At 32.6% G+C, this 16,333-nt stretch overlaps 2 protein-coding genes and 2 long non-coding RNA genes across 4 annotated transcripts in view; 2 read left to right on the top strand and 2 right to left on the bottom strand.

The window, feature by feature from the left end:
• LOC105212048 (N-alpha-acetyltransferase 60) overlaps positions 1-2,060 on the top strand; it is a 3,451-nt gene extending 1,391 nt beyond the window's left edge. The window contains exons 3-6 of the mRNA XM_054229724.1: positions 11-175; positions 242-462; positions 530-641; positions 844-2,060. Coding sequence (XP_054085699.1) covers positions 11-175; positions 242-462; positions 530-641; positions 844-975 — 630 coding nt within the window. The 3' untranslated portion in view covers positions 976-2,060. The remainder of the gene's footprint in view (positions 1-10; positions 176-241; positions 463-529; positions 642-843) is intronic.
• LOC128921620 (uncharacterized) overlaps positions 1-16,333 on the bottom strand; it is a 20,870-nt gene extending 4,537 nt beyond the window's left edge. The window contains exon 1 of the long non-coding RNA XR_008471050.1: positions 16,193-16,333. This is a non-coding gene — a long non-coding RNA (uncharacterized LOC128921620). The remainder of the gene's footprint in view (positions 1-16,192) is intronic.
• LOC105212095 (protein cueball) lies at positions 2,549-15,860 on the top strand. Its single transcript, XM_011183873.3, has 4 exons — positions 2,549-2,967; positions 12,166-13,531; positions 13,629-13,965; positions 14,094-15,860. Exons 1-4 carry the CDS (start codon positions 2,901-2,903, stop codon positions 14,196-14,198), a joined length of 1,875 nt encoding a protein of 624 aa, XP_011182175.1. The 5' UTR covers positions 2,549-2,900; the 3' UTR covers positions 14,199-15,860.
• On the bottom strand, positions 2,710-3,700 carry LOC128921621 (uncharacterized). Its single transcript, XR_008471051.1, has 2 exons — positions 3,541-3,700; positions 2,710-3,467 (listed from the first exon to the last, which is right to left on the bottom strand). It is a non-coding gene; the product is annotated as an uncharacterized LOC128921621 (long non-coding RNA).

The following is a 16,333-nucleotide window of genomic DNA, read 5'->3' as shown; positions in this document are numbered from 1 at the left end:
ATCGTTTAAGGTGAGAACATTGTGTCAAGATTGGTTTCCTATTGACTATCCGCTGTCATGGTACGAAGATATTACATCCAGTACGCGTTTCTTCGCGCTCGCGGCTGTTTACAATCTGGCTATTATAGGATTAATAGTTGCCGAAATCAAACCTTACAGAAATCTGAATAAAGAGGTCTCATTTTAATGTAATTTTAAATGTAAATCAGTTTTTAACATATAGAAGTGTGTTTGGTCCTAGGATAAAGGAATTTTACCAGATTCTATGGGCCGTAATGCTGACATTGGTTATATACTATCATTGGGTGTGCATCGGAAACATCGACGAAATGGTATTGGGTCTTTATTGCTGGACTCCTTACTGAATCATTTGACGACCGCCGAACGTCATTCGGTGAAAGCGATTTTTCTACATGTGCTAACCACAAACCAACCTGCCATACAGTTTTATGAAAAAAGAAGGTATGAGGAGTAATTTTCTTACTTTATTAGAACATGCTGACATTTGTTACAACACTTTCTTTTTCAGATTTCATTTGCATTCCTTCCTTCCCTACTATTATAACATAAGGGGTAAAGGGAAAGATGGTTTTACATATGTCACTTACATTAATGGAGGTCATCAACCATGGACATTATTATATCCTTTACAAATTTTCTTCTCTGTTGAAACTAAAATTATGATCGAAAGTTGATAAATCCATGTTGTTTGTTTCCATGAGAAAAATTTTATTAAATTTTTATTAAATAATTTGGTAGAATTTTTGGTTCAATTTATCAACTTTCATCAGATATTTACTGCAATAATTTTAAACATATTCGGTTCCTTAACTTCTTTGTACAGACCACATCAAGCACTACGTATCGAAGTTACAGCATGCTGGTGCAGTTTTCACTTGGATTTCGACTCGTTTGAGGCAAGTTGTACGTTGGATTTGTCATAAAACCGTGTCTCGTTTTAATTTTGCACATTAAGTTCAAGAATTTCACAGAAGCACCGAGTGGTATATTCGAAGGAAAGAAAAAAATCCAAATCTGTAGATATATAAGTGTATTTAGCACTGTGCTAGAGAAATTGCAAATAGGAAAATAGTTTGTTTTTAGTTATTATATATGAATGATAGACGATGGGAGATTTTTTAAAGAATTATGCAAACATAATCATGGTTAAATTGTTGACTGCGTTCATACCGACATACATATAGACATATTGACTTGCATGGAAACTAGTTTTAAAGTATGTATATTATGTATAAGTATTTAAATTTTATAAAGGAGTCCCAACTAAATTATGTACGGATCCACAGGACACAATCACTTCAGATAACATTCACTAATATCATTTCGTCCTTCACTTATTTTAAACGGTTAAACGTTCCGTTTGTGTTTGTTTTAAATTAAAAACAAATTATTACAACAATTTAACAAATTCCAAATATGTATTTCAATCCCCAAATAATTGAGGCCAAGTATTCTTTTATTATCACACATCAGTTTAGTCAGAATTTTTTTTTTGTATTTCCTTTCCTACTTTCCGTTTTTAGTTACAATGTTTTGTGTAAATACCCTAGATTTTATTATTGTTAATTTTTTATATACATATACCCATAGTAGTAGTCTCTCTGTTATATAGTATAATTTTATTCAGTTTCAGGTCATAAAGTACAATAGCCGAGCATCAATAAAGACAGTATAAAAATAAAATATGCTGTCAAATTAAAGAAAGAAGAAAAGAAGTATAAATAACTAAATATTAAACTAAAAAAAATTATAGACCAAGACACCTCATTATCTTATATTTGGCTTGCGTATTGATGTTCGGAAATATCTGTCGCTCTAATTTACAATTACTTGCTCTATTAATGAACATGGTCGTATAATGAGTACCGTGAGGCGTATTTGAAAGCTTTTATTTTTTGATCTGTATATAGAGTATTTGATAAAGTATTTCTACAATACTCAAATTCAATAAAACTATTTTTACTGCAATTTTTTTATATGTTTGTAGCAAATTTCAAAGTGAAATTCATGTTTAAATAAAATATCTTTAAGAAAATATACCTAATTGATTTATCATTAATATTTGGATATGAAATATAATTAGGGATAATAATAGTGGTACTCATCTAACGTCGTAAACGTATGGCAACAACGCAAAATTACAATATCGTAAAACAGCTGTTAATTTTTATATGAATTTTATTTTACGACAATCTTGCAAATATGCGAGACCTTTTTCAGTGGCATTCATGGCATGCTTACAATTAATTCACAATCAACTCAGCCAAAGCCAAACAGCGCTCATTTAACTTATGGTGCCATATTGCAAATTTACTATTTTTGAATGAAATGAGTACCACTAATAGTTTTATTTAACAATAAGGCCAGCAGAGGTTTTCAATAATTATTGCCCAAGGAGATACGTTACGGTTACGTCGGCCCGTCTATCGTGTGAAGGGGCAGCACTAATATTTCCGCAAGTGCGGCCACCCTGTCAGTTAAAGAAACAAAACGTCAGATAACAGTTGTTAAATGCATCAGTGAGTGATAATTTTTCAAGACGTAAAGTGAACTTAAATTTTCACGTCTAAAAGTGTCGCGTGAAATCGTATCGTCACATATGTAAAATAGAAGAAAAAACGCGGACTTTTACGATAAATAAATATCCTTCGCTCATTCAACTTCCTTGCAATAATATTCTACATAGTCAATTCGTTACGGTTGCGGTGCAGTGTTAAAAAAATATCGGAGTACTTCAAACGGGACAATTGTACCACGAATATATAGAAGTTCTTCATGCAAATTATATGCTAATAAATATAATTTACAACACTTCTCACCTAAGTCACCCGGTTTGAAGAATTATCATCACCTTCAGGAATAGACTGGACTACAACAATATGCTAAACTTCCAACGTAGAATATTTTATATATTGATTCTGTATATAAACACCGCATTCGCGTGGGGTAAGTGTAATTTCAAGGCAACAATAAGACTTTACAGATAAACGTGCAATATTATACAATACGATTGTATAACAATCATTACCACATAACGGAATGCAACGCGCGCTTTCCTACCACAAATTTACCGAAAGGTATTTAGTGATATTTATTAATACAAATGCAATAAATACTCCGCAAAATTGATAGGTTAATAAATAAATTAGGTTAGGTTTGGTGAGTTGTCGAACTGATAAAAGTGAGGAGTAAGCACCGGTGTTAAAATGCGACAATGGAATGTACTCGTATTTGCATTATCAGTTTAATAATGCTGATGATAATTTACTTTACTCACACTTGAATGTCAATGCTATGCCTTTTTATGTGTAAAATGTCCATTCCACTTCAATTTAGTTCTTATGTAACTTATGTATTTTTAGAAAAAATAAACCAAGTGAATCTTTTAGGCAGCTTGGCTTTCGAAAATTATTAGTTATAATTGAAGGACGAGATGTATTCGCGATCTGGAATTGTTTTATTAAACAAATTGTCAAAAAGTATGCATTATTTAAATGCTATAAATGTATATATACATACATATGTTTTTGTTGAAGCTAAATGTGCGCATATTCATATGTAGAACTTTATTGTAAATATTGTGAATTATGGAGTTCATACTTATGTCCATACATATGTACGTAAAAAGCGAAATAGGTACATATTTAATTTTGCAAACGGTCATTACGATAGATGAAACTTTTAGGCGCTCATTGCATATGTATGTATGTATGTATTTGCATTTACATACATTATATGCAAACAATTATTTATGCAGCATAAATTTTGGTCATTAATTTTTGAATATGCATTTGTTTTGTTTATTGAACGGTGGACGAAAGTTTTGCCGGTATCTGCCATAACGATTGTCGTCGCGGTCACGTATACAACAATTTTGTTTTCCATAATTTGCGGTTTATTATGAATTATTTCTAATATAAGTTGCTCACTTTTATCAAGGATATGAATAAATTTCTTATGAAATAAATGTACATTTAGAAATGATTTTTTGTGAACTTCAGATGTCATAATATCCAAATCTTCAAGCGGTTATTACGTGTATGTAGTGGTAAATATACTTATAGTATAGTGCAAAACATATGTACATATTAATTATTTATACCAAGCGCTAATTAACATTTTTCCAGCATCTTTTGAATTTCCATATAAGCAATTGATCCGTAACATATAAATGGATTAAAAGTTCGTTTTGTTTTAAAGAAAAGCGAGTATTTTGATAAAATAGGATTGTCATATTCCCTGTTGGTGCTCGGGAGTGATAAACCATTTTGGTAATACGTTTGCTATTATATTCAGAATAGGCTGTAATAAGGTGGAGTTTTTTACAGCGTTTATTTATTTTCCATTTCTTCTTTTTTTAACACTCTTTTCATGTTTTTAGAGTGATACCTTTTTCGTTCAACCTCTTGAAACTTGTTTCTCAATGTTTAATTTTGTGTTATTATGTTTTTTCATACATAATGCTTTCGGTCCCGACCATCCCGGATAATCTAAGTCCAATTGTATAGCACAAGAAGCGAAATAGTAAATGGTATAAAATATAATGCTCTTTATGTTGAATTCCGCTTATTTACTTACAGACTTTTTTTGAAATTCCAAGTCAATATCACTAAGTTTCTTATTTCAATAGTATAAGTGTACATTGTTGTATGTATGTATTTATTTAAAGTGAAAAATGCAAACATTGTGCGGTTTCAAGTAACGAAGACTAAAAAATTTAAATAAATATTTATGTACGATATCGTGTATCATTTACTAATGTGTTCACACAAAAACAAGCTGCACAATAATAATCAAAAACTGTGCCGTCGTTGAAATATGATTTTATAGTTATTCCAGCTATGCATTATATTGTTTTATCGCAACTTTAATCTCGAAAATATGTAAGAGTCGTACTTTATTTGGATTGAACTCACAATTTTTTGCTGATATAGAAAATTGAAGTCCTACTGAAACTGACACTGCATTTAACTTATGGCAGATTTAAATGAAAATAAATATATTCTTACGACGCAAAAATGCGGGAAACCAGATTTGGTTTGGTATTCACAATTAATATTCTTGAGTCGCTTGAGTCGAAATGCATACAAATATTTATTTTGCGATATTGATCTTTAACGATTACTTCAATAATTTCACTTTAACATAATTATGTAAATAGCTGAACCTATTTCTACAATTAGAGGTTAATCAATAGCGATTCTGAATCAAAATTCTTGCTTTCCTATCGTGTTGTGTATTTTATAAATAAACAGTTTTGAATGAGTTAATTTAAAGTAGGAAAACAATGTGGTTCTATAATTTTACTTTGATTTATTTTTTACGTGATAAAAAGATAATTCTAGGAATTGACCCAAGATTATAGTATACATGTAAGCAAGGCCCCTAATCTGGACCGATCTCGTTCGCTCATATTATTTAATTATACTATATGTGGTCGCCTAACTTCGTGAGCGCTATTGCGTCTTTTATTATTATATTTCTTGTTTTTAACTAGCGCTATTTCGGTTCCATTGAAACTATCTACATATATTACTTAGTATATATGTTTGTGTATAAGATCAGCTGTTTTTTTTGTGAATTTGAGGGGAATCCGTTCACAAAATTTTGATATTGATTCTCGCAAATACGATGAGTTTACGTGTTTGTATTTATATGCTACGTATGTATGTATGTACGTATTTAAGAATACATGTGTGATGTGCGTAGAATTCTGTTTATACACCATTCTCATGCTAATCAAATTCATTGTCACACTCTTGATTATAAACTAATCTACTAATGCGGTTGAGTATAAATTCTCTTGTTTATACTGTACTATCAAACATTGACGTCACTGTATAGTAAAAGCAAGCTTCTCGTACATGTCGTCGCATGTATAGTGCCGGGTGTAATCAAGCGATAAATTCGTTAACGCCACCACGTGCTTATCGCCATTCAACAGCGAAGCGAACCCAGCGGAGGGCCAATACAAAAAAGGGTTTGACTGGCTGGCAACACATCTGGAGCTGAAACAGGTTTTCTGTTCATTGAATATAACCGCATTTCTTTTCAATTACGAGAATAATGTTAAAATTAGCAATACTCAGTGGAAAATCAGAAAAGTGTTGAGAGATTGTAAAAAATTGGCATGTTTGCTGTGGGTAAATAACGTTTAAGGAAAAAGTGTATGTATGCTTTGAGCGTAAACGTCATAAATCTCACAAATCAAAGCATTTTAGCGCCACTTTGCAAAACTTCAGCAGACATAAAGTTTTCCCCTTATAGATTTTATATCACATACAAATGTACGTATGTATGTATGCATTCAACCAGAAGGAATGTTTGTAAGTATGATAAAATAAGGAAAACAATTTGGCGCATGCCCCAAAGATTTTATACGGAAGTATCCAGTTGGCGTATTTCAGTTCCGTATTCAAAAATATTACCAACAGCAGCGCAACGCTTCATATCAAGCATGTGCTTCTACTACAATACTAACATTATGAGTGATAATACATAAACTACTTTCACTTGCATTTGCTACGGCTTTCAGATCATAATAACAAAGATCACCTTATTTAAAAGACTGTATTAGTGCACAGTATATGCACATTTGAGTAAATAATTAACTAGAAACCATGATATCTAATGAACTTGAAATTAATTTACCAGCATGCATCCCAGAGAATAGTTGTTTTTCAAGTCACGCCGAAAGAAAAATGAAAACAAAAGACTTCAGCTACGAACTGGTGTTATATCGTAGCTATTTAATTAAAAGGGAGAAATTTTAAGAAAAAGTGAGTGACAATCGTTAAACAACCGAAGAGTTGTTACTCTCCATAGGTTCCGGTTTTAAGAATTAGCATTTGCATCTGCTTTAAGCCTCTCTGTACTTTTGCTTTCCCTTTCTGGCAATAAATGACTAACATAAGAGATCCATAAATTTAAGCTAACCTTATGGTGTATCTTGGATGAAATCTAAAAAGCTTTTTTGCTAAAATCCGCCCTTCGTCTAATGTTTGGGCAGTGTATAGGAAAACTTAAACTTTTAGTCTGGATATCATTGACTGGTTAACCAAGTGAAGACCGCGTTGCTCAGCTTAACTTAAAATCGTTTTCCAACAGACTTGATTTGTAAAAAATGCTGACTGTGTTTGTTGTTTTTGCCTATATGTACCATTAACGTTTCCTTTTTAGAGCCGAAACGCGTTGAACTCATTGTAGGTCAAAGTGTTATTGACTTTGTTTTATTAGTGCAGAAAAATAAAATGAAAACAAATAGTACAAAATTATGAATATGCAAAAGCAAATTCGGTATATTCGAGAAGGTAAATTTAATACAATCTCTTACGTGCATACACACACATACATACATATGATTGTATGAATGTGTTATATATGAGCTGTAGTCGAAGTAAATGTTTAACTTTTTGTTGCATTTGCGTGTTTCTAGCATTTGAGTAATTAACAATAACTTTTTTTGTTTGCATACCAATATAATTATTACATGTTGCTATATTTTTGCTTTTATACTCGTTTTCTATTTACATTCGAATTTCGGCTTGACCTAACGCCGTTTTTGAGGTCATTGGTTGATTGACGATCGGAGTAGCCGAGTAGCGACGAATTGTCGTGGGTTCATTTCCCAGTCGCGGCGGCATATAAAACTATAGAAAAGCAATATTGTAATTTCCGAGAGTATTTCTAAACGGAATAACTCCTGTGTATGCACAAATACTAAAACGTTCTTATCAGTCAAACATTCTCAAAGTGGCGTGCAATACCGGTCGGAAGTTTGTCAAAATTTATCGGAATTGGATGTTTTTTGACGTTTGTGGTTTTTCTGTGAAATTTTGGTATATGTTTAATTTTTTAATCTTTTGTATTATGTTTAAAGAAATGCAGAAACATTTAAAATTATATCTCATTTATTGCACTTACTACGCGAATATAGAGCGAAGCTCATATTTTCTACAAACGGTCACTAATAGCCTTCGGAGTGCTTAACAGTCAAATAGTATTTCCCGTAATTATGCTCAAACTGAGTTTCACTAATTTTTAAAAGCTAACATTTTAACCAGTAATTGTTGTAACTGTTGCTTTCAAATGTGTGTATACTACTAATGCTAATAAATATGTCCATCTGTATGTACACATTTGATTTGAATTTACCAAAAGGAGAACTGGATATTTAAAGCGCCTTAAACTTTTTTATTTGCCAGCATATCTCAAGTAATGAAATACTCACACGCGTACATTTCTATTTGCTGCCGAACGCAAATTCGCAATTGGGTATATTTTCGTATTCCTTAATTGCTCTGCTGTGCTCATGGTGATTTAGTAACGGCATACACTTGATGACACATTGTCGAGTAAAATATTAGCAGCTCCAAGCTGTTATCAAACATACAGTTTTCAAAGCATTCACACTTTCTTCATTGATTTTTTTTTCAAAACGAAGCAAAGAATCATGTACATAACTGTTAATCTTATGATAAGTATAAACAAAATGTCAATTGATTGAAAGTAAATGCTTTTGCAAATATCTGGCCGAATCATACCCAATCAGGCAATACCTGCTAGCAAATAAAGCGCCACGAGCTTCACATGCTGATAACAGGCATTAGCCAAGCGATAACATTTCTATGTGGCGATTATTTTCTGTTGTGAAATTTTTATATGTTCTGTGGCGTTAATCGACAGAAAACTCAATTAAAAATAACTTTCATTAATAAAATTATTTTTCTACAAACTCTTAAATAAAATTCACATAAATCAAGGGCACCACAGTAATATACTTGTATTTTGCTTTGTTTTCTAAATACAATTACAATGAGATTTTCAACATTTTGTATTTTATTAATAAGATAAGGTTTTGTTTTTATGCTATGAATGAGAGGTAGTTATGGAGAGGCTGAATGTTATCAAATGAACGCATTTTTACTATTTCTATTATCAGAATATTTTATTCAATTATATTATTTATTTATATTTTTTTTTTGTGATAACTTCGGAATGTCAATAATTCATATTTTTAATTTGTCTTCAAGTCCGAATTACATCTTCTAACTTAATTTATATTTTGACAAGTGAAATTAATGCATTTCTATTCATATTACAATGTTTTGAACGCAATATTAGTCGCTTGCTGTTGCTGTTAATGTTTTTCACAATACTGTTTCATTTTTATTATGGTAATGAATGTCGACTGAAGTTGAAATTCAATTGATTGGCATTAATAAATTTTTATTTTATGAAACGACGAAGCTACATAAATACGAACGGCAAGACAAACTAAAACCAAACCAAAAATGAAATGCTGGCTGGCTGCTCGTATAATTCGCAAATGCGTATTTGTTGATGTCGAACAGACACGCACCTTTCTCATTTCGCTTACATTTATACATTTACTACTGTCCACAGATCGAGTTTCATCCCAATTTGAGGGCAAAGCTTTGCTCTACAGCTTATATGTATGTATGTATGTATGTGAATTCATACCTATTTACATATTCAATGAGTTATTCATCAAAAGCAGATATTTCAATCGGAATCGGGTCGTCGCGAAATGTTATACACCGCACATGCCGTAACAGGTCTCCAGCGATCAACACTTTTTTCATACCTAAACTCACTCTCATTTGCTTTGCTCGTCGATGGGAGGTAAGAATTCAATAGGATTGGAACAATCGTAACCAAACCAACTTGTATAAATATATTTTATGAAAAATCTCTCTACAGACATTCTATTTTTGGGTGCTACTGGCATACAATTCTTTAGATTACATTGATTTAAATTTCGAATATGCAAATTTTTCGCTTTGTCGGTCAGTTATACCAATAACAAATGCAGGAAAGAGTCATTATATTTAAATGAAATGTGAAAGAATTTATTATATTTTTATATTTCAATACATTAGTTATCTGCTTCGATAAGCCACCCACAGGTGTGCTGAGATCAATATGAGCACGTTATACGCATTAATATTATAATTGCTAGATACATTACGTATCTGAATGGTTTACGATATTTTTATTTATAAGCTACAATGCTACAACAAAATTTATGAACCACAACAATGAAGTGTACTTATGCATGTAATGCATTAATAATCTCATTACTGCTAATAACGAATAAAGAGTGGAATTTAAGTGTAGTTATATAAGTGGAGTGTTTATTTTGTGGCTTTTAAAGATATGTATCTTTAGTGTAACGTACTTATAAACAAATTTAAGTGATTTAGACGCCTTAAGCACTTCACAAAAACACGAAATACTTGTAATTAAGTGAAATAGTTATCGATGTTTAATCTAAAGCGTAGAAATGTTATTTGCATTTCTTAAATTTTCACGTTTTTCACACTTAGCCGTTGAAGTGCAGCTATGAGATTATGAGCCTCTCTTAAGTAGTTAAGTTTTATATAACATGTCATTGAGTATTACAGAACAGAAAAATACAAATACTTGTAAGAAACACGATTTAACATGATCACGTCTCTTGGAAATGATTTAATCATACTGCACCGGCGTAGGATAACTTGAATAGAAGTAGTAAATCTACAAGTTGTATCAAGTAAATGTACTCATGTCATTGGTACTCATGCAATTCTAAAGTATTTCGCAATTGATAGTTGGTAATCCATGTTGGTTGTGGATTAAAGAGATGTCTGAGATGAACAAGTGGTAAACTTGATACTTGACGCCCGGCTTTTCTTACAAGAACTACCCGATTATCACTTGTGGCTTACGCATGCTTTCTTAAATATCATATAGTATGTATGTATGACTCAGTAAATGACTTCAAAATTTGTTATTCCCAAATTTATTTTAGCTTTCCAGCAATCATTCTTGATATAGGCATTATAGGCTGCTAAGAAAAGGTGTGGCAAAAGGATTTACCCTTATTCTGACGCCGTTTTACTGATTGCTTTTATAATTAAGTACATACACATAAACACCAGTATGTCCATACGTCCATACACGGGAATATTAGCGTTATCATAAAACTGTTAAAGCCGGTCTAGATTTTGTCAGCGCTACGTGCATATATTTCCGCATACAAACAGCTGTAAATAATTATATACACATGCCTACAGGTACACTGACGGTCATGTGTGTGCTAACACTTGACTTCGTCATTAATTATTGTTTTGAAATGTGCGAAAATTAATTTCGAAACAATTCCGTTTTGTATTATTTTAGGAATATTGAAAAGAAATTTTGAAACAACTGATTCCTTGAACTCCACTATTACCACTGAAGATTCCAATATTATATATGTATGTATACAATATTTGATAATTTCGACTGATGGTTAGTCAACAACCTTATTAATATTATAGAATTTGCACAGATTATGTCACGTCGTTACCTATTTTTGTGGCTATTACTGTATGCTTGTCTGTTAATCCATCGAAAAGCCCAACCCTTGCACTTTAGTTAGAATTTTGAGGAATTTTAAATGCCCTTGAAAAAAGTGCAGATATAAAAGCGTAAACAGAGTAGCGAAGAAATATTTTGAAGTTTTTTATGCAAGTGTTTTTGCTTCTTTCTTAATTGTTTTGGCACAGCAATTGAATGAAATCATTCACACAGTCACATGCGTGCCGGTTAGATAAAAATAAATGTTTTCAGCGAATGTGTGCACTGAAAATTTCATTAATACATTTTGTGAATTTGTATGTACATACATGTGAAAACATATATGTATGTATTTACTCCTTGGCATGATCAATATATATAGATTTTTCAAAATAATACATGTATTGAAACACCAACAAATAAAAAACCATGCCAATTAACATCAAAAACTTAACAAGTCGTCGGTGTAAAGGCATCCCGAGTGTGAGTGTGCACGTCGTCTTACTTAGACAAAAATGACGTGCAAAGTATTAAGATGAAATATATATGATATAGATTCAGGTGATATGTGTTTCTTTGAATGCATTCAGATTTAGGAAAGGAACGCACGAATTTTGTGCTAAATAAATCAACATTTTTAGAAAGAGATAATATCGCCTTCTTTTTCATTCCTTTTCTTAATCATAATTTTCAAAATAATTTTTAAAATACTGCAAGAATTCTTCTTCTTAGTTATACGTTCATATTCCATAAACAATTATTTAAATGCTTTAAATGTGTTTATTTGATGTAACTTTTTAGATTTCGCCGTTACAACGCAGTCGAAAATAGTGTTCTATGATGAACACTGGCAGGAGGTCACATCATCGGCTCATCAATTTGACCATCTGGGCGCCATCACCTTTGATGAAGCCGAAGAAAAGGTGTATTTCACCGATGAGATACATAATAACGGCAGCATTTTCTCACTAATGATACCGAAAGACTACGAAGATCCGCATTTAATAGAGAAGATGGTACAGCGCACCAAAAACGAAGCAGTTCGTTCACTTGCATACGACCCATTCGATCGCAATCTCTACTGGAGTGATATGCTGAATAAGAAAATCTACATGGTATCTGTGGATGCTAACGTGTCCACCACACCAAAAGTGTTCATCGATTTTTCACATGAAAACACGCAACCCGATGGCATTGCTATTGATTTTTGCCGTCGCCTGCTCTTTTGGACTAATTCAAATTTCACCAATTCAAGTATTGAGCGTATTGGCTTGGACGGTAACGATCGTAAGGTGATTGTGCGTGGAGAAATGTATGCACCGCATGGCATTGTCGTCGATCAGTTGACGGATCGCATATACTATGTGGTGGCTCAGCAGGGTATACATTTTTCGGTGGAGAGCGCAAATTTGGATGGAAGTGATCGGCAAGTGATACTGAAGGGCCTTAACAACGAACCCTTCAGTTTAGCTGTTACCAAAGATGCTATCTTCTGGACCGATCACACAAACCGTGCAATTTGGGGTCATGCGAAATTCATTAACCACACCGAAACGCAGCAGTTAGAGCCGGATGATGAAACAAATGAAGCGGATGGTGGCGCAAACATGATACTGAAGTACCAGGACAGACCGCGCGGCATAGTCGCACGGATTCATTATCTTACCAATTCCCTAAATGATCAACACTGCCACGAAGTGGTTGCTAGCATTAAGAATCGTATTCTCTCAATTTCCCAACCGACAAACAGTACGTCAGATGTAGGCGCAAATGTCTTGCGCAAAAATTATTGCTTGAATGGTGGCGAATTTGTGGCGCAAACGACCAGCTGTATCTGTAAGGTCGGCTTCAAGGGTGCACGTTGTGAGATCAATGAGTGCTTGAACTTTTGTATGCACGGCTCGTGTGTGATCTCCTCACTCGGATTACCGACTTGTGAATGCCCTCGCAGCTATTACGGCGGACGATGCCAGTGGTACAAGTGTGCCGGCCATTGCATGAATGATGGACGCTGCGTAATCGAGGATTCAGGTGAACCAAGTTGCGAATGCAAGGAGAATTATGGTGGAGCGCGTTGTGAATATAATTCGACCGAGATTTGTGCGCTTTATTGTCAAATTTTGAAACTTGAGCCGGAGACGAATGTGCCTTACGGTTGTCATGACATGTGAGTGTAGCGGATAAGCTTTAGATAATCAGTTTTAAACAATCATAACAACAATTACTGAAATATGTTCTTCACTGTTTTTTTTTTTCAATTTAAGATGTGAGGAGCTCGTTCAACATAGCGAAAATGGCGCGGAGACTTATGCGATTCCGAAATTCGCACATTTGGAAATGTGTCAGCAAGTGGACCCATGGACCAGCACCGTCATCATTGTGTTCGTTTGCGGTGTAGTCGCTTCTCTAGGCTTAATGCTTTTAATCGTACATGGTTTGCGCCGTTTCTACAAACCCGCACGCCCACGCATAAAGAAAACCTTTGTGGTGCGCAAACAGGCTTCCCCATCAACGGATACACCGCTCACCAATCGTCCTATCGCAACCGAACAGTGCGAGATCACAATCGAAAATTGCTGCAACATGAACATCTGTGACACGGTAAGTGTTTCATTCACAAAAAGTTCGAACCTTAAATACAGTTATAATTTATCACAACTTCCTCTTTGACACTCATTAATTGTACTGTAAATATCAATTAAATATATATATATACTGTTTTTTTATAGCCATGCTTCGATTCAAAGCTGTTGGAACAAACTCTTTCACGCAATACCAAAGTTAAGGAAGATAAGAAAATGCTAATAAATAGCATGGATGATGAACTTTATTAGTATAGCATTGAATAACGTGCCAACGAAGGATTCGCTTGCAGCGCGGATACGGTACGCGCAGTCAGGGACTGGCATACTTCTTCTGCGCGCAAACAAATGGAGAACATCTACAAGAGGCCTTACAACGAAGAAACAAAAGAGAGAATGCAAATGTAGAACGAAACGAAAGAAGAAATTGCCAAGAGAGATTGATCGATTTGATAAAAGGGGAATATGGGTCTAACGCCACGGGCATACACATGTAGTTAGTACGAGTTCCTCGTCCGTAGCAGAAGATCCAGAGAAGTGCAACAACGGATAAGCTTTAAATAGAGTAATATAATATTCTCTGAAATGTCACAAATAGTAAAATTCATGTACTTATTTTTTTTGAAACACTTACTTAATTATTTCATTATTATTGCTGTAATACTGCCTAGTGCTTTTATTTTAGTTCAGACAATCCAACATTACTACAACATTAACTCGTTTTAGTTGAATTTATAAATGAATTGTTTCTGGAGTCACATACAAATTTTATTTTATTTTGTTTTTATTAGTTGATTTTTTTAAACACTCAAGACCAATTAAGGCTGTAAACACCTTTTAAAGTGTTGTAAACTTATAAATATGTACATACTTAAATTTTGTTACTTAAAATAAAAATGATGCACTGATTCCAAAAATGACAGCCAAGCTAATTAAATTAAAAAAAAAAATATATATAAAAAAATTGTTTAAATCTTTAATTTAGTAATATTCGTAAAGGCAGCTAGTAAAAGGGGTCTCTGGAAATTATTAAATTATGTCTTATGAATTATGGGGAAAATATCTTATGATGGACCAAATTTACCAATTTGAAAGATCATGTTCTTATAGTTGGCAGTGGAATTGAATTTACTACAACGAGTTATTATCGTAAAGTGTACGTACCTAAAACATAAACATTAATATTGCTAATTTTTAGTAGTTATTGATTGTTTCAAGCCAAATATAGTTTAAAAAGCATCTTATACGATGATCTAAAATATGAAAAAAATCTGTAAAATATTTATGTTAAATGAACTATTTTCCTCGCAATAATAACAATCTTATTTCTAATAACGCTTCGAGGAAATACAAAAATATATACTAAAATGACTTTCTAATTACATTTAGTTGGAGTTGTGTTGACTGGGAGCTTAGCCCTTGAAATTACACATGCTATAATATAAAACTTTAACACACAAACATATTTGCACATCATATGTAAATATGCTTGCATGTGCTCTCTGCCATTATCATAGTTATGTTACTAGTTATGTATGTATGTTAAGAAATAAATGCTTAGAAAAAAAATAAATGTAAGAAATTTTATTTCCTCTCAGTGCACATTACTTAATCCACATAAACATGTACACATACATATACATATGTATATTACGTTTATAAATGCAATAGAATGTACCTCAACTGCTTCTTGACATACTAGGTATGAAAAATATATACAGATATATAGTAAATACGTTTATTGTACTAAAGTGGACTAACGCTAATTAACACATTTATTTGTTTATGACCAACGTATAAATATTGTAATGAGTTCAAAGTTATTCTAATTTTCACAGGTGTATGTGCTGTGATCTTGGTTATGGTTCTGTTATGATTTTAGTATAATTTATGAAATAAAAAATGCATTATTTATTTGTTGTTTGTTTCGATGTGAGAGGGGATATTCAGTGTGGGATTTGCCAAAGTATCTGGAGATATCTTACATATATCTTTTCATTACTAAAATATTATTTTGTGGTAAAGGTGCGTAAGTTTGAAAATGTTGAGAAGGAAAGATTTTATAGACAAAGTACACATATTGATCGCATTTGATGTGAAGATTCTCTGAAAATCACATGCGTGGGTATAATTTAGTCGTTTACTAAGTAACGTATTTATTAAATTCGAAATTTTTAAGATACGACTATATTCAGATACAAATGCATATGCATGTATATTATTACGAGTAATTGTAGTCAACTTACCGTTTTTTGTATGTTATACAGACGATTAATAATTTCGATTCAAGAAAAATAAGCTACTTTTTTAAGTTTTGTTTTTTGTTTTTATTGAGAACTGTATTGCATAATATTTCTTTGACGCAACAAACTATTGGAAAAAACTTT

Source organism: Zeugodacus cucurbitae, chromosome 4 (assembly GCF_028554725.1).
Source record: "Zeugodacus cucurbitae isolate PBARC_wt_2022May chromosome 4, idZeuCucr1.2, whole genome shotgun sequence".
NCBI classification, from domain to species: Eukaryota; Metazoa; Arthropoda; class Insecta; order Diptera; family Tephritidae; genus Zeugodacus; species Zeugodacus cucurbitae.
This window is presented reverse-complemented; position numbering and strand designations above follow the sequence as displayed.